Genomic DNA, 18,891 nt, shown 5'->3' with positions numbered 1-18,891 from the left:
TGTGAATTATACCTCAACAAGGTGGAAAGGGCAAAAAAAAAAAAAAAGGATTTTGCGAATAAGGATTAGGAGACATCAAGCAAACTTCTTGAGTTCTTGTCAGTCGTTTTTAAACAAGTATTCTAAAGAATAGTTCTTAAAGAATGAATCTGAAGTTTCAGTTGGATCATGTATGTTACTTATCTCCTCTGACCACAGGTGGAAATCCCAAATATACAAAAGCAGAGGAAACATTTAGCTAAGTTGGTGCTGGACATGGATTCTTCGCGAACCAGGTAGAGTGTCTTTGCTTTCTTTTTTGCTTTTTTTAAAGGATGATAATCCTACTAGGGGACAGGGGCTTGTGTGTGCACGAATGTGTTTTCATTCACAAGTTTTTCTTAATACCTAGTGTGTGCAGACACTGGAGATCACAGTACTGAAGCAGGGATATGGGTCCCACCCCCTTAGAGACTGCAGTCTAGTGCTGGGGACAGACACCTGGCCAGGGAACAAGCGTGACCGTGTTAGACAGCCGTAGGTCATTGAAGGTAGTGATGGAGAAGGGGTAGGGTAACATTGAGAAGGCTTTTTATTGTGTCCGTGTCACTTAGTCTGAGACCTTAACGGGAAGGAGGCAGCCACGCAAAGATCTGGTGCAAATTGTCTACAGAAGGAGGACAGCAAATGCAAAGGTCCCAAGATGGGAAGAGGCTGGACTTACTCCAGGTGCAGGAAGAAAGCTGGCATGGCTGGGGCAGAAGGGACGAAGAGCAGAGTGGTAGGAGATGAGATCCAGGAATTAGGAAGAGTGATATTGCATTGCTGTAATGATGGGAGAATGTCTAATTCTTAGATCTGCTTCCCCTTTCTTGAAGCTAATGATCATGCTTGAAGAATCCCCTCTCCTCCATTTCTCCATCTTCTTCGGGATTTGGGGCGCACTTGCACACACGCCCAGCATGTTTCTCCTTTCCGTGGCTATTCGAAACCTGAGGCCCTTCCGAGAGAGTAAAGTTCCTGCATGCAGGGAAGTGCCAGAGCCCCTATTCGATGCTGTCAGAGGTGGTGGTTGTGCATGTCTGCCTTCTGTTCTTACCTTGGAGGCTGTGTGTGTTTGCGTGTTGAAAGAATACAGGCTGGTGAGTATTCCTATGGAAGGAACTGTGTGCACTCTACCTTAGGTCCTTCGTAAATCCGTTTTAATAGTCTCCACATCTTGTTTTACATTTTCTTGAAGTAAAGAAACAAAACCAAAGTGTGCTTGGGCGGAGGGATGTAGGATAAAGAGTCTTGCAACAAGACTCAGAAGGTCAGATACCAAGATCCAGCTCAGCTTCTCCAGAGCATCAGTTTCCCTCAGCCGTGCACAGGCAGTAACCTTTCTTAGTCAACTGAGGAGGGCGCTTGGAGTATTAAGTAAGATCATGTATGTTTCATCACTTCCCAAGTGCTTTATAACAAGAAGCTGATACTGTTACTGTCGGGTTGTTGGAAAAGTCATAGTGCCTTTTCCCATAGAAAAAATACATAGAAAAACCAGCAGATAGCATAATGGTTATGTCGCTGGACTGCCACGTAGTCAACCACGCTTCCAGCCCCAGACCTGGTGGCTTAAAATTCATGCTGGGTGGGTGTGAGTGTGTGCTCAAGGTCCCAAGAGGAGAGTGGAGGAGAAGGAATTGCGGTATAGCCATTCCCTCGGGGCTGGCGGGGAGGGTGGTGCTTTCTTGCTGTCTGTCTTTCTGTCTCTGTCTCTCTAGTGAGTGCATATGCCCTAGAGCAAAAACCTTTTTCTAACAAAAAAGAAAGAAAAGAAAAAAATGCATAGAAAAAGTAGTCTTTTAAAATAAAAATGCATAGAAGAAATAACAGTATTTTTTCTATGCAAAAATACATCATGATTTTTCTAACAACCCAATAGTTTGTGCATCTGGAAGTCTGAGAGGTTTAGGAAGTCCCCCAAGACCAGAAGCAAAGTGGTAAAATCAGCAGATAAACAAGATTTTTCTTTATTTTTTTTTCTTCAATTTGCTAGAGGGAGCATGCACTCACCAGAGGAAGAAAGACAGAGAGAGAGAGAGAAAAAGAAAGTAAGAAAGTTCCCCCCACCGTGGGGGATGACATGTGCACATGCACCCAGCGTGTTTCTTTAGCTGCCAGCCAGGACTCGAACCACACCGTTGGCCAAGTTGAAATCTAGCTGCCTTTACCACCACGCTACCAGCTGACCCAAAACAAGGGTTTCTTCGATTCATTTCATGTGTCCCGCACCTCATTCCACAGGAATGATTTTGCCTTCTGTGTCTGTACGTCTTTTAAAAGAGTAGGTTACTTTTTCAGAATACATTTTTTTAAAAGAAATCTAATAGCAGTAACATGCACTGGAAGGCAAAGCTCTTTGCTGCGAATATTAAGTAAGCATAGCATTGAACAGATGGAAGCAAAGCCAATGTTATTAAATTTTAGATCCTGTGGACTGTAGAAGGCTATCATTGTGAACTCACCTCCCTTTGTCAGAAAGAAGAGGAGGAGGCATGGAAGAGGTGTGACAGTTATTCTGGCGGCACAGCTGAGATTCTGTCCTTGGTGTGCTTGGAGGAAGGAAGAACAGCATAAAGGGGAGTGTTGCTTTGCTGTGTCCTTGGTGCATCTCAGAGCATCAGTGCCCATTTAAATAATAATTATTATTTAGTTAGTTCCATTTGCTATTATTATGTTTTAATTTGACTAGAAAGTTACAGAGCAAGAGAGGAAGGGAAAGCGAGAAAGGAAGCTGCCAGGTCTGGGACTTGAACCGCAGTTGATCATGTGGGAATCCAGTGCCTTTAACTGCCATGCCACCTACTAGCCCCTTAAGACCTATATTTCAATAACCATGTAAGATTATCAAAAACATATCCCATTGCTAAGATGCAGTAGACACCATGCTCCTGAGTTTGTGGAGTGATGTCCTTTATGAGAACCTGGGTGTTAGCTCTGAGACCTCTTCTTTGCTTCTGCAAGACAGACCTGAGTGTTCAGCAGCCCTCTGGTCTGGACTGAAAGTTAGCATCAAAGCACATCATTAGCAGGGCGCTTCCTCATGGTTGTTTGGTCGTCATGTAAGAGAATGGGGTTACGCTCACGGTCCATCTTGTCTAGTTTTGTGTTTGATGCTGGGGCCATGTGGTGTATAGGTTCTGAAAGTCGCGGGAAGTGTCATCAGGAATCTCCCCTCTAAGAGTCAGCACATTTTTTTCTTATCTTCAGCTTATTATCTCTCGTACACTGGTAAGGAAGTACCTCTCTCCTCTATCCAGATCTATGTGTTTCTAAGCTTCGACTTGGACCATTTACAACCTTTGTTGTTTTAGACTAACAAAGTCCTTTTAGTAGTAGATTATCTTCATATGAAACTGATCTACCTCCATGATCACATCAGTGGTTTTTTAGCCCATTTTGTGTAGCTATAAGTTGAGGAGGGGATTGCTTTGGAGGGATTTTGGCAGTACCGTTCCCTCAAAAATGGAGTGTGTTTTAGTAATGATGGTGCAAGAGCTAACCCAAGGCCTCAAGTTATCGTTTGTCCATCAGCTTAGGTTATGCATAACTGGTAAAAAAAAAAAAAGGGCTTTCTTAGCAAAGGTTTACTTCTCTCACTTTATTCTCAGACTGACAATTTATAGCTCGAGTTTATGTGTCTTTTAGGACCTTGCTAAAAGCCACAGAAGAAGCCAGCCCACCCAACTTCCTGCCATTTCCCCTAACTCTTGGTCACCGTGAAGACTGCATCCCAGGCTACAGCAGTGGGATAAGGCCGGAAGCTGTGCCATGGGATGGCAGGGAACACCAGCTACTCCTGGGATAGCTGGCTTCTCGGTGCCCTCCTCCCCCAGCCCACACTCACCCTCCATTAGGCCCTCCCCTCGAGCACTGTACTACCAATCACAAAGCCTCCTTCAGTCCTGTCTATCCTTCATGAATGATGTCATCAGGGACTAAAACGGAGCATTTCCATGTAGAAACACTCTGCCTTTCAAGAAAAGAAAGAACTTTTTATATATGATCACGTCTTGATCAACAGTTCCATGACTGGGACTTTGAACTCTACCACCACTCTGAAACACCATCAAATCTCACTAAGTCTAAATCTAATGGGTACACTTGTCACTATTCAAGTAGATATGATTTTTCTGCTTCAAAAATCAATTATATAGGCCTTAATATGAAGTGTGATGCTTAGAAGATGAATAAAAAAATTGTACTGGGGTGTCAGAAAAGTAATACATTTTTGCGTGAAAAAATAGGGAAAATACATCATGACTTTTCCGGTGACCCAATAGATAAGAAGGACGGAAGTGCACTCAAAGGAGCTTTACACTGAATTAAAGATTTGAATTGAACTGAATGTGAATGAAAAACAAATGTCTTTTCTGTGTTAGGTTTGCCCGTAGTTAAAGACAAGGCCCAATGCACTCCCATATCTCTCAAGGTTAATTGTTCTGGGCCCCGGTATTTCGTTTCTATTTAATAGCTGCTGTTGGTTCTTCTGGCTATGGAATGAGTTGTTTTTCCCCCACCTCCAAATTCACATGTGGACACTCTAACCCCCGATGTGAATGTATTTGGAGATTGGGCTCTTAGGAGGAAATAGAGTTAAATGAGGTCATAAGGCTAGGGTGGAGAAGAGGGAACTCTTTCTTTCTGTGTACTCAGAGGAATAACTGTGTGAGGACAGCAAGGTGGCATCTGTCTGCAAACCAGGAAGAGAGGTCTCACCAGAACATGAACTTTGCCAAAAGGCTCCAGGGCTGACAGAAAATAAACTTCTGGTATTTAAGCTGCCCAATCGGTGGTGCTTTGTCATGGAAACCCAAGCAGACTACTACACCTGCTTTCTTTGAGAGCAAGTAAATGAGTGTCAGGAAGACAGGAGGTTCTGGAATAGAAAACTGGGCAGCTTATGGAATTAGGAGAAAGCGAGGAGCTAGAAGTGGAATTCTGGATCTGTGGCAGGTTTGAGTCCCTTTGGGTGTGGCACTAGAGTCTTGGTTGCCACCAGGAGCCCTTCCTTATCTCCCGCTCTGCTCCTCTCCATGTGTGGGTATTTCCCTCAGATCTGTTTTCCTCATGGTCATTGGATATCCCCTGTGCTCGTGTCTCACCATTTTGAACCTTGCTCCTTGTGTCCTGCTTATGAGTGCAAGGGAGGGGCTCCATCTGTGTGGACTTTGCTTGCATGTCCACTGGCTTGAACTGCCAGTCACCCAAGGATATGAAGGGTGGGCACAGGCTTGTCTTACCTCTGGGGCCCTTGCCTGGGCCAGTCACTGCCAGAGTCCTGAAAAAATATGGACCACACATTAGAGCAGGAGTGGAAGCCAGAACCCCAACAGTGGAGGATGCTAAAGAGGAGAGAGGAACGGACAGATGAAACAGTGAATGTCCCACTAAAGAACTTTTCCTGTGTGCTTTCTAGTAATTCTTCTGGACATCCAGTTGTCCTGAACCTATCTTAAATTTGTCTTCTTTACCCATTCCCAGACACTGTAAACCCTTCTCTCTTATCTATCCTTTATTAAATATTGCATCCTCTCTTTATCTTAGTCTCAGACCTCCTTCTTCAGAAAGTGATTTTGGGGGACCAGCAGTTAGCGTAATGGCTATGTCGCTGGACTCCCATGTAGACAACCGCAGTTCAAGTCCTAGACCCAGTGGCTTAAACTCTCGCGGGGCGTGTGTGCGTGCGTGCCCAAGATCCCGAGAGGAGAATGGAGGAGAAGGGATTGCAGTGTGGCCATCCCCCATAGGGGGTGATTTCTCACTTTCTGTCTCTCTGTCTCTCTGTCTTTCTGACGAGCGCATGCACCCTATAGCGAAAAACTCTCAAAAAAAAAAAAAGGGGGGGAAAGAAAGACAGTGATTTTGGCACATCAGATACCTAAGGGGAAGGAATGATCTTTTTGTTGTTCAGTTTTTAAACCCTTCTTGAACAATGTCCAATATCCCTGTTACTTCGATGACAGAGCAGGTCACCTTGTGAGTTTTTAGGAGAGTAGGTGACTGAGAAGACTACTGTAGCCTGAATTTATGATTCATATCACTTTTCTCAACATACTACCACCTGTATAGGTTTTCCAAGTTTCCCTTGATTCTTTGTTATTTCCACAAAGGAACCATTTTATGACAGCTTATTGTCACTGTTTTATAATGTCAAAATAGATTACTTACATATTGTAAATAGACTTTCCTAAAGAGAGAGAAAAAAATTATATGTTTTTAAAGTACCAGCATATTGGCCAAGGGACAGAATTTGGAAAAATATAGAGGGAACAAGGAAGAAAAATAAATTGCTACCTTAGGAAAATGTCATTTTGATGTACTTAAACAGATCAAGGATCCCTATTCTGAATATCTGAAATCCAAAATGCTCCAAAATGTGTAACTTTTTCAGTGCCAACTTAGTGCCCCAAGTAGAGAATTCCACACCTGACCTCATATGATGGGCTATAGTCAAAACGCTGCCATGCAAAAATATTGTAATAAATTACCTTCAGCCTATATATATAATGTGTCTACCAACTTTACATTTTATTGTTTTTTGGAGAGAGAGAGACTTTTGTTATAGAGCATGTACGCTCACTGGAGAGACAGAAGAGACAGAGAGACAGAGAGCAAGAAGCGAGGGGATGGCCACGTCCCAATCCCTTCTCCTCCAATCTCCTCTTCAGATTTTGGGCATGTACACACATGCGCCCGGTGTTTTTTAAGCTGCTAGGTCTGGGACTCGAACCATAGTTGACTACATGGGAGTTCAGCAACAAAACCATTATGCCATCTGCTGGTCCTAAACTTTACATTTTATGTTCAGTCTTGGGTCCCATCTCCAGAATAATCTCATTATGTCTATGCAAGTATTACAAAATCTGAAAAAATCCCAAATCCAAGACATTTCTGGTCCCAAGCATTTCAGATAAGGGATACTCCACTTGTTTTAAATGTAATCTGGGTTTTAAAATAAATCTAATCCAGATTTACAAAGCCATAAAAATCAGCTTCATATAGCACTTTATGTATTTTTTTTTTTTTTGGAGAGAGATTTTCACTGTAGGGCACGTGGGCTTGCCAGACAGACAGAGAGAGACATAGAGACAGAAAGCGAGAAATCACCCCCCAGGGGGGATGGTCACGCCGCAATCCTTTCTCCATTCTCCTCTTGGGATCTTGGGCACGCACGCACACGCGCCTGGCGTGAGTTTTAAGCCATCGGGTCCGGGACACGAACCGCGGTTGACTATGTGGGAGTCCAGCGACATAGCCATTACGCTAACTGCTGGTTCCCGCACTTTATGTATTTTTTAGCATTTACATATTGGTTAGTTGTTTTGGCTTCAGGTAGTGTGAGTCCAATGGTGGTTGTAACCAGAGTCCATAATTTACCCTGGACATGTATTTATTGTCTAAAATATACATTACAACTGGAATACCTCACATTTTATTCACCAAAGAAACAATACACTACTTTAGTACTTTATTTAAAATGATTAAACCCGGGATATATTTATCAAATATATCATTTGTGATAAATAGAACAGTGATCAAATACATCATTTTATGAAATATATCATTGCTGTAGCCACATTCTTTAAGTGCCAGACAATCTTCGTTTTGTAGGACAAAGCTTTATATGAAAGAATTATGCAGGAATTCTGACTCATTCTTATGGTAACTTACTTTAAGTTAGGTTTTGAAACTTTTTTTAAGGTTTACTTATGTATTCGATGAGAGGAGACAGAGAGAAACATGAGGAGGAAAAGTAGAGAAAGTAGAGTTATCTTCTCCCACCCTCTCTTTTAGAGAGTTTTGGTTGTAGGTCATGTGCACTTGCCAGAGAGATAGAAAGTGAGAAATAACCCCCTGGGGGGGGGGTGGGCATGCTGCAGTCCCTTCTCCTCCATTCTTCTCTTGGGATTCTGGGCAGGCACGCACACGTGCCTACGTGAGTTTTAAGCCTCCGGGTCTGGAACTCGAACCATGGTCAGCCATGTGGGAGTCCAGCAACGTAACTATTACACCATCTGCTAGTCCCAAAGTAGAAACACCCTTTACAGACTCTTTAGAATGCAGTCTACCCCGTCTTAGCCAGGCTGGATCATGGGCATGTACATGTACCTTGCATGTATCTAGCTCATGCAGGGCAGCCCCTGGCTATGAACTCATGTGGATCCGGTCACATTACCTCTATACCACTGCCTGAGCCCCCAAAACCCTTTTATTTATTTATTTATTTATTTAATTTATTTTTCGGAGAGGTTTTTGCTATAGGGTGCATGCGCTCGCCAGACAGACAGAGACAGACAGAGAGACAGAAAGCGAGAAATCACCCCCCATGGGGGATGGCCACGCTGCGATCCCTTCTCCTCCATTCTCCCCTCAGGATCTTGGGCATGCATGCACATGCGCCTGGCATGAGTTTAAGCCACCAGGTCCGTGACTCGAACCACCGTCAACTATGTGGGAGTCCAGCAACATAGCCATTACGCTAACTGCTGGTCCCCCAAAACCCTTTTATTAATGTTATTTTAAGTTTATTTATTTATTTATCTTTATCAGAGAGAGAGACATACACATGTATACACGCATACACCCACACACACAAAAAATCCTACAGGGTCACCCCATAATCCAGGATCATGAGCACACACACACATATGCCTGGTACATACAGGTTGACCAGGGAACTGAACCCGTATGTTCTCTATGGCTTCCAGTATGGCAGAGCATCACATTCCTGTGACACCATCGTGGCTGGGCCAGATTTCGAAACATTCTTGAAGAGAGTGTTCGCCTTCTAAATTGCCCTGAATTCTTATTTTGGAATCAGGAATCTTTTTTAGAACATGTGTCCATCTTAATGTCCCAAATAATTTTTTTTTTGTTTTTGAGAGACTTTTGCTATAGGGCATGTATACTCACCAGAGACAGAGACAGAGAGACAGAAAGCGAGAAATCAGTCCCTGTGGTGCATGGTCATACTGCAATCCCTTCTCCTCTGTCTTCCTCCTGGTATCTTAGACGTGCACACACAAGCGCCTGGCGAGTTTGAAGCTGCTGGGTCCAGGACTCGAACCGCAGTCGGCCATGTGGGATTCCAGTGGCCATCTGCTGGTCCTCTAAAGACTTCATAAAGTCATTTTCCTGTAGTCACATTCTTTAAGTGCCAGAGAATCTTTATTTTGCTACTTTTGCTATAAGCAAAAACCACTTTAGTTTTCCCTTTCTTGTGCCATAGAGCCCTGCACACTTCTCTTTTTCGTGAGGATAACAAAAGAGAAAGGAAAACTTGATTGACTACCTAGTGGCTAGATTCTTCACTCTCAAAATGAAGGAGATAGTTTTTTTTTTTCTTATTTTATTATTACTATGCTGGTAATTTTGCTGTAGGGTATGTGCTCTTACAGAAAAGAGAGAAAGTGAGAAATCATTTTTTCTTTATTTTATTATTATTATTATTATTTTGGTAATTTTGCTGTAGAATGTGTGTATTTCCAGAACAGAGAGAAAGTGAGAAATTGCCCCCTGGGGTGATAGCCATGCTTCAATCCCTTCTCCTCCATTCTTCTCTCAGGACTGTGGGCACGCAGGCTCAATTGCTCAGTATGTTTTTCAAGCCCCAGGTCTGGGACTCAGACTGCACAGTTGGCCATGGGATCCAGGCGCCTTAACCACCACACCACCAATAGGTAGTCCATGTTTTGCCTGTACATCGGAGGCTGCAGATTAATGTTCTAAGGTCCTGCTAGAACCCGCAGAGCTGTCTCGGTTGGTCTATTCACTATTGGCCTACATGGTGTTTAAAATAAATGATGTGTCTGTTGCCACATTTTATCAAAGTTCACATGGAAATTTTCTTCTTGCAGTTGAAGCACCTGGCAACCCAGGGCCCATACTCCTACCTAGACCTCATCAGCCTGCACGACAGAGCAGCCTCCTCTGTTAGACAGGGCAGCACTCGCCTTCTCCACCCACTCCCACCCTCTCGTTCTCCAGCTCCTCCCTCTCCTTCCTGATGGCCAAGTCTGCAGCCAGGCACGCTGCCATTGTCAGCCGATTCCACCACAGTTATTCCTAAAGCCAAGAAGTAGCTTATCTCTTCTCTCTATTATGAGTAAGAAAGAAAGTCTCAGAATAGCCTCATGGCTTAGTGATTAAGGGAGCTGGATTCCATACAACCAACTGCAGGGTTCAAGTCCTGGCCCTAGTGGCTTGAAAAGCATGCCAGATACATGTGCATGCGTACCCCAAATCCCAATAGGGTGGAGAAGTGGAGGGGAAGGGATTATGGTGTGACTAAGTCCTACTGAGGGGTGCTTTCTCTTCTCCTGGGGTGCAGGATATATAAATATAAAAGAAAAGAAGGAAGGAAGAAGGGAAGGAAGGATCAAAGGACCCAGTGGATAAATTTTAGAGATAAAGCCTCCTTGACTTGCTTTTCTTACAGGCTGGTCCGTATAAGCCGTTGAGTAACAGACTCTGTGAAAGTGGAACCCACGCCTACATTAATGACTTTGAAAGGACTTCAAGAAGTTCATGGCAAAATGCAATTTAAACAGGAGTTTGTTTTGGTGCAAAACTATTTAAAATCCAGGCATAAATGTTAATATGTATTTTCCAAGAACTTTTTGAAGACCCCCCTCATGCTGTATCTAGTGTAAGATGAACTTCCTTTCGGGGCCTACCACGGTAATCCCCTAGTGATGGCATGGCAACCAGATGTATTCGTTCTTTCCTCTAAAACTCTTTTGAGTGACATCCTCAGAAGGCCAACGCTGAGGTACGGTTTTAGGAAAATGTAAATGATGTGTTTAGATGTTGACATAAAGGTGTATTGTGCTTACCGGAGAGCTTTTAGCCTTTGGGGTGTGTTTTTCATCTTATCAGCATATCTGATCTATGTATGCTCACAGTCTCAGCTAAGTACACAGTGTTTCCAAGTTGTTGCTTCCTCGCCCACAGGATAGGCAAGGAATGGAAATGAATGGCAGAGACTACAGGGAAGATGGCAACAGTTACTGTGACACAGACAATGCGTTACATCAACTATAGTCACCTCGATTAAATTTAGTGGCCTTACCATAGGAATTGTTAAGTAGGGCCAACAGGTAGCATGGAGGTTAAGGCCTGGATCCCACGTGGCTGACTGCATATATGACCAAGTCCTGGACCTGGTGACTTGAAAATCACGCAAGGCACATGTGCATGCGTGCCCAAAGTCCCAAGAGGAGATTGGAAGAGAGGGGATTGTGATGTTGCCGTATCCCCTGGGGATTGATTTCTCACTTTCCCTCTTTCTCTCTCTCTGACAAGCACATGTGCCCTATAACAAAACTAAAATAAATAAATAAATAAATAAATAAATAAATAAATAAATAAATAAATAAAAGGATAAAACAATTTGCTACGTAAGTGAGGTGATGGATATGTTCATTGTTTTGACTTACTTATTCCATGTTGTATACATGTGTGGGAGCACCACACTCTACCCCATAAATGTACATAATTCTGATCAGTCAATTAAAAATAACATTCATTTTTAAAGAGCCATAGTGACTGTCATTTAACCTTAGTGCCCTGAAGACAGTAGGGAACCCAGCAGCAATCTGGGGAATGCTTGTCTCTCCTGAAGAGGCATCCAGTCCTCAGTCAAGGAGGAGCCCCTCTCTCTCGGTCTACTACCTGGTTCTGTGTTACCTGTCCCTTCAGGTGAGGGCTTAGAGTTCCCTGGGTCGTGTTGTAACCAGGTGCTTTCTCAGTGTTCCCTTGATACCCCCAGGGCTCTACCTGTCTCACATCTCTCCTCTTTTTCTCCTATTTCCCATCAGGTGGCAGCAGACTTCCAAGTCTTCAGGTTTGTCCAGCAGCTTACAGCCTGCGGGTGCCAAAGCTGATGCCCTCAGGGAAGAAATGGAGGAGGCTGCCAACAGAGTGGAGATTTGCAGGGTACCCGCCCTCTTTGCTCCTCTCTACTGGGACAGACTGGGGAGCCCTCAGGGAGTGCCTTTGTGTTCACTGGAGTTCTCTTAAAACGATGAGTGAACCTCTAGTTGAACTCAGTGGCCCAAGCTTGCCCGCTAGCCTCTCGAAAGCGTCCAGAATGAACATGGAGAGTTGGGGTTTTGATGGTGGCCTAGACAGGGTGGTGGCACTAGGGGATCGTTGGTGCTCCTGTGTGGAAGGCAGAGAGAGAGGACCTTGGTTTTGGTGCGAAGCTGTTAAGTCATCCGAGTCCTGAGGGGTGAATTTGAGGCCACACAGAACGGTTGAGAACTTAGACCGGAGAGAATCCTTTACTCACTGTTGATATGAAATCGTTTCTTGTTTGCCTTTTCCTATTTTCTGAGTTGCTTTAACAGTCCCTGCCTCCTGGAAGGCAGGTGTCAGTGAAATAGAAAGGCTACCATGGAGATAGACAGAAAAGAAAGCCTCCTGCTGTTCATTCTAGGAACTGTTGACTCTGTACGTACAGAATGATGTCCCTTGTCATATGCACTCATGAGTTTCCATCTTTCCCCACATACGTTGTATAGGACTTAATTAGCAACATAACCCCAATGCTCCGTGCCTGTACATCTGTTTACGTGCATGCATGTCAGGATGGGTTGCCAAGGAAACCAAAACTGGATTTCAACCCAAGGAACAAAAATATCATATTTCTGTAACTATGCTGAGTACCTCTTGTCTTAATCACAGTCATTTTTTAGGGGGAAGGGCAGGGAGATTTTTGCTGTGGGGTGCGTGTACTCCCCAAAGAGACAGAGAAAGACAGAGAGACAGAAAGCAAGAAATCACCTTCCAGGCAGGATGGCCATGCTGCAATCCCTTCTCCTCCATTCTTCTCTTGGGATCTTGGGCACACACGCACCCAAACCTTAATCAAGCAATATGCATGATGAGTGGTCTATGAAAAAATGTGTCATGCTTTTCCAGCAATAAGCCACCTCCTTATGAAGTGAAATCCTCCTGTCTAATTTCTTAATTTGTCTTTGAACTCTGTGCTCCATTAATCCATGTGTATATTTCTGGGGCAGTAGTATAAAATTTCTGTTCTCCGGACATCATCAAAAATATTCAGCAAGGAACCCTCACTCTCTTTCATGGTTGTCTTGGCTAGACTGTGGCATTTATTTTATTGTACGAACTTGCAGTGTTTACACCAAGTTAATAAGACTCCATCTTGTGTCCTAGTTGGGTTTTTTTTTTTTTCCCCTTAGTGTTTGGTATCAAGTGCAAGAGCTTTCCAGAGAGAGATGATGAGAGATAAAGTGAGAAAGCACCCCCTCAGGGGGATTACTGAACTGCAGTTCCCTCTCCCCCACTCTCCTCTTGGGATTTGGGGCACAAACATGTATGCACATGTATGTTCTTCAGGCTGTCCAGGCCAAGACTTGAACTGGACAATTGGCTGTGTGGGATCCAACTGCCTTAACCACCATGCCGCTGGCTGGCCCAGGTTGATCTTGAGAGCACCCTGCTGGTTTTGTGCAAATTCTGTTCTGACCCTTCTTTCTCTTCAGTGGCTACAAACTGTTTTAAGTGTCCGCCATGGCCTTTCTCTCTCCCTTTCTGGCTGTTTTGGAATGAGATTTCCCCAATGTCTTCGTGATTGTGTATTTCTTCAGCTGACACTCCAACAGGGGGTCCACACTGCAGTCCATCCCCAGCCTCAGCTAGATCAGATCATGTGTCTAGCATGTACATGGACCAAGGACCTTTCTGTGGGGTCAGCTGTATTACCATCATGCCTCCTCCTGGCCCCTGACGTCTCTGTGTTGAGGCACAGAGATTACCAAGCAGAGCTCTCAGATCTTTAAGATCCAGAGAACCATAGCCCACTAGGAAAACCAGGTCAAGGTGGAGTCCCTAAAACAGAATCTGAGGCCTTGGACAGATGAGCAGTATCGTGTTGCCCCCCGCCCCCACGTTCCTTCAGAAGCCCATCTCATCCTGCCTCGCATCCTTATTTCAAGACAAGCCCCACTCTTCACACCTGTTACCTGCTTTCTCTTTTCTTCCTGAGGCCCCTTATAAAAGACCCTTTAATATATTAAAGAGGTATAAGGAATTGCAGATGGCATAATAGTTACATTGCTGGACTCCCATGTAGTTTGTCACGGTTCGAATCCCAGACCTGGAGGTTTAAAACTCACGCCGGGTGCGTGTACATGCCTGCCCAAAATCCCTAGAGAAGAATGGAGGAGAAGGGATTGTGGTGTGGCCATCCCCCCTGGGGGGGCGTGATTTCTTGCTTTCTGTTTCTTTGTCTCTCTCTGTCTCTCCAGCGAGTGCACACGCCCTATAGCAAAAAATCCCTCTATAAATAAATAGATGTGAATAGTTGGTCATTTTTCGGTAAGAGGAGAGAAAGTGAAGAAGGGAGTGTGAACAGAAAGGTAACAATAGCGGGACGGTGGTTAGAACACCCATCCCCTCAGTGAGCAGCGTCAGTTTTGTTCTGTGCTATGAGGGACGGCGTCTGCTGCCCTGGGATCGAGGCAGTGCTTTCCACCTGCACTTTTGTTTTTTGCTTTTTTCTCCTCATATCCCGTCCCTTACCTTTCTCTTTCACCTACTCACATCACTGTCTTTCCCACTCTGCTTTATTCTCTCGTGCTCTGTCTCTTCTTTTCCGTTTGATTCTTTTCAAGTTTATCATCTTCGTTCTTTGAACATCAGGCATCATCCATCTGTCATTGGTGAACCATCAGTCAGTTATCTGGGAAAGACGGAAAATCGGAGGCAGATGTCTCAGCCATCCTGCCCTCATGAGCTGACTTAAAGGATGATATATTGTCAGAGTGAAAGACAGCATGGAGTCTTTGGTGCCACTCCTCCAGTGACGCACTTGGTGTAACGTCACAGGAAGGGAGTCAACAAGATGCTGGAGGGACCCATCACAACCCTTTCATTTCGAAGGCTGTGCAAAGCATTTGGGTACTTGGAAACTGCTCTGCCAGAAGAATCTGTGCCGGGGCTCCAAGGGCGAGCACGGCCACACTGGAGCAGGCCAGCTGGTGGCACTTTCTGCCGGCGTGGGTTTCTCTCAAGGCTGCTGGGCTCTGGGAGACTTGCAGATAGTAGTGGCACTAAGTGGTCCCACTGGGCACAGCCGTATCCGTTGCCTAAAGTAAAGGGCAGAGCACGTTAAACAAAGATACTTCCTGTCCTGGTGGCTTACAAACTCAGAAAAAAAATAGTTAAGAGTCACGGAGGGACCAGTGAACTCCAGTAGCATGGTAGTTAAGGGCACTGGAGTCCCACATGGCTGAGCACAGTTTGAGTCCCAGACTTGGCAGTGTGTGTGCTTGTGTGTTCGAATCCCAGGAGGAGAATGAAGGAGAAGGGATTGTGACATGATTTCTTACTTTCTCTCTCACTGTCTCTGTCTCTCGTATCAGCTCACATGCTCTATGGCAAAAACATGAGTGAACGAATGAATGGATGAATGGAAATGTCAGAGAACTGAAGCTGACTGTAGGTGTCCTGTATGACAGCAGCTCCTAGGACTGCCAAGTCTCTCAGCTCACATCACACAGAACTTCAGAACTTAGGCTCTGAGCGGATGTTTCTGAGTGAGCAGTAACGGGGAGGAGGAAGGTGCTCACCATTTAGAGGTTTTGGTGACAGTATATTCAGTTTTGTAAGAAACCGACATGGTGCCTCCGGAAGTGGCTGTGCTGTTTTGCATTTTCACCAACAGCCAATGCAGCTTTCCATTGTCATACCTCTGCGTCCGCTTTCGATGTTTTCAGTGTCTTGCATTTTGCCCCTCTCCTAGGTGTGTAGTGGTATCTCACGGCATTCTGTCGCTGGGAAACAATAATAAAACACCCAAGAAAAAGAACAGTTTTGTAGAGGACTTACTGATAGTAACAATAAGTTCCAGACAGCGTATCTTGGGGCCCCCAATAAAATTCAAGAGAATATGGACTTTAAGCATGAAGATAAAGTGAGCTAAAATCACAAGCAAGGTGGGCAGGGAGCTGAGTGAGATTGGGAAATCATGCAGATGGAGAAATGCTCTAAGTAAAGAGGAACTGATGCCGCAGAGAACTGAACCCAAGGTGTAGAGAAATATGAGAACTTTTTAGAGCGTTAAAAGCCAAAATCTAATCAAACCAGTAGAAGAAAAGATGGTAGATATTAAAGACAAACAGTGGAAAACCAATGTGCCGATAATAGGAGATTCTGAAAAACAAATGAGAAGAGACAGAAAACAGCATTTTTTGTTGTTTTGTTTTCTTTTGTTGTTTGTTGATCTCTTTCTCTCAACCTCTCAAATATGTAACTCTGAAAAATCAGAGATTTTGCCTTTTTTTTTCCCCTTTTGGAACGATATTTTAAACAGTATTTTTTTTTTAGACTTTTGCTATAGCGTGAATGCACTTGCCAGAGAGACAGAGACAGAGAGAAGGAAAGTGAGGAATCTCCCTCAACCCCCAATGGGGATGGTCACTCTGCAATCCCTTTTCCTTCATTTTCCTCTTGGGATTTTGGACATGTGTGCATACATGCTCAGTCTCAGTATATTTTCAAGTTGGAAACCCTGGGACTCGAACCTTGGAGTTGGCCCTACAGGATCCAGAGCCTTAATCACCATGCCACCTGCTGGCTCAACAATAATATTTTTATACATTTATGTATAAATAAACTTTATACATTTTTTTGAGATGTTTTTGCTATAGGGCGCAGTGTGTGCGCTCACCAGAAAGAGAGACAGAGAGACAGAGAGACAGGAGGCGAGAAATCACCCCCCCCAGGGGGAATGGCCACGCCGCAATCCCTTCTCCTCCATTCTTTCGGGATCTTGGGCATGCATGCACATGCGCCCAGCATGAGTTTAAGCTGCCGGGTCCAGGACTCAAACTGCGGTCCACTACATGAGAGTCCAGCCACATAGCCATTACGCTAACTGCTGGTCCCAATAAACTTTATATTTTTAGAGCACTTACTTTAGCAGCAACATTGAGTGGAATATAAGGAGAAGTCTCCTATGCTCCCTGCTCCCACCCATGTAGGCTGCCCCTTTATTAACATCCCACAGAGTAGGTGGTCCTGTCTGTCACCACAGACCAAATGAATACTGATATATGTCATCACCCAAGACCCTAGTTTACCCTAGGGCTCACTCCTGGTGTTTACTTTCTTGGGGTTTTGACAAATGCATCTACCCTTGTAGTATCATAAAGAGTAGCTTCGGCACCAGCATTTGGCGTGGTGGTTAAGGAACTAGACTCCCACATGGCCCATTGCGGTTCAAGTTCTGAACCAGGTGGCTTGAAAATCGACCCAAGTACATATGCGTGCATGCCTAAAATCCCCAGAGAAGAATAGAGAAGGGTTCGCGGTGTGGCCATCCCCCATGGAGGTTCGTTTCTCACTTTCCCTCTCTGTCTTTCTCTGGCAAGTACAGGCATGAAAAAAAATCTTTAGAAAAAAAAAAAAAAAGAACAGTTTTACTGTCCCCCAAATTCTCTGAGCTTTATACCCCTTCCCCACTGCTCTTTTACAGTTTCCATGTTTTTTTTTTTTTTGCCTTTTCTAGCACATCATGTAGCTCAGAATCAAAACAAAATCATAAACAGCTTTTTCAGATAAGTTCTTATTTCATAATATGCATTTCACTAACATCCATGTCTTTTCATGGCAATAATATGCAGCTGTCTGGATATACACAGTGTGTCTGTTTTTGTGCTGAAGGACGTTCCAGTTACTGTTCTGTGTTGGCGACTGTGAACTGAGTGCCGTGAACATCCACGTGCAGGTTTATAGGGAGACGTGAGTTTTCAGTTCATCTGGCCACGACGGATGGCCATGGCCGGATCAGGTGGTGAGAGTGTGTTTAGTCCTGTAGGAAACTGCCGCACTGCCTTCCAAAGTTGCTGTGCTGTTAAAGTTGCTGTGCTGTTTTGCATTCTCACCGTCAAGGAACGAGAGTGCCTGCTGTTCCACATCTGTGCCAGCATTACTTGTTTCCCAGGGTTTTGGATTCCGGCCATTCTAATAGGTGTGCGGTGGTTTCTTGTCCTAATTGGCAATGCCTTAATGACATAGCGATCTGGAGCACCTTTTCATGTGCTTACTTGCCCCCCGTGGATATTCTCCGATGAAGTATCTGTTTCGGTGTTTTGCCCATTATTTTATTTCATTTTTTTTTCTTATAACAAGAAGCTTATTTAAATAACATGACACTTGAAGGAAAAAAATACTTAGGATTCATTTTTTTTTCATGTATGAGAAAGAAAGAGTGAGAGAGAGAGGAGGCTAGGGAGAGACAGAGTAGATTTCGGTTTCTTCTTTTAGAGTTTATTATTCCTACTTAAAGAGAGATTATTATACTTGTAGCCATTGCACAAAAATGGTTATAAAATGGCCCTTCTTTTTATAATCGTAGATGAAAAACACTAAGATTTTTTAATCGAACAAGGTACACAAAGATGTTTATGTTGCTATTTTGTTAATATGGTGAAAGCAAATAGCTTATTGGGGTATAGAGGTAAGAGTCAAGCGAGCATGCCACTGATGGGGAAAGAAAGTATTTTAACAGAACCAGTGTTTTTCCTTATCTCTTTTGATGTTGATCAAAACATACTATTGCGGGACCAGCAGATGGTGCAGTGGTTATGGCACTGGACTCCCATGTAGTCGACTGTGGTTTGAGTCCTGGACCTGGCGGCTTAAAACTCAGGCCGGCCGCATGTGCGTGCATGCCCAAGATCCCAAGAGGAGAATGGAGGAGAAGGGATCTTGGCATGACCATCCCCCCTGGGGGGAGGTGGTTTCTAGCTTTCTGTCTCTCTGTCTGTCTCTGTCTATCCAGTGAGTGCACATGCCCTATAACCAAAATGTCTCTAAAAAAAAAAAAAAACAAAC

General features: G+C 44.2%; 1 protein-coding gene across 1 annotated transcript in view; it reads left to right on the top strand.

Annotated features, from left to right (window-relative positions):
• Positions 1-18,891, top strand: part of ARHGAP44 (Rho GTPase activating protein 44) — a 115,047-nt gene that overhangs the window by 25,293 nt on the left and 70,863 nt on the right. The window contains exons 5-6 of the mRNA XM_006156508.3: positions 199-275; positions 11,844-11,961. Coding sequence (XP_006156570.1) covers positions 199-275; positions 11,844-11,961 — 195 coding nt within the window. The remainder of the gene's footprint in view (positions 1-198; positions 276-11,843; positions 11,962-18,891) is intronic.

This window comes from Tupaia chinensis, unplaced genomic scaffold (assembly GCF_000334495.1).
Source record: "Tupaia chinensis unplaced genomic scaffold, TupChi_1.0 Scaffold000495_1, whole genome shotgun sequence".
Taxonomy (NCBI): domain Eukaryota; kingdom Metazoa; phylum Chordata; class Mammalia; order Scandentia; family Tupaiidae; genus Tupaia; species Tupaia belangeri.
Note: the sequence above shows the minus strand (reverse complement) of the source record. Positions and strands in the feature narration are given on the sequence as shown.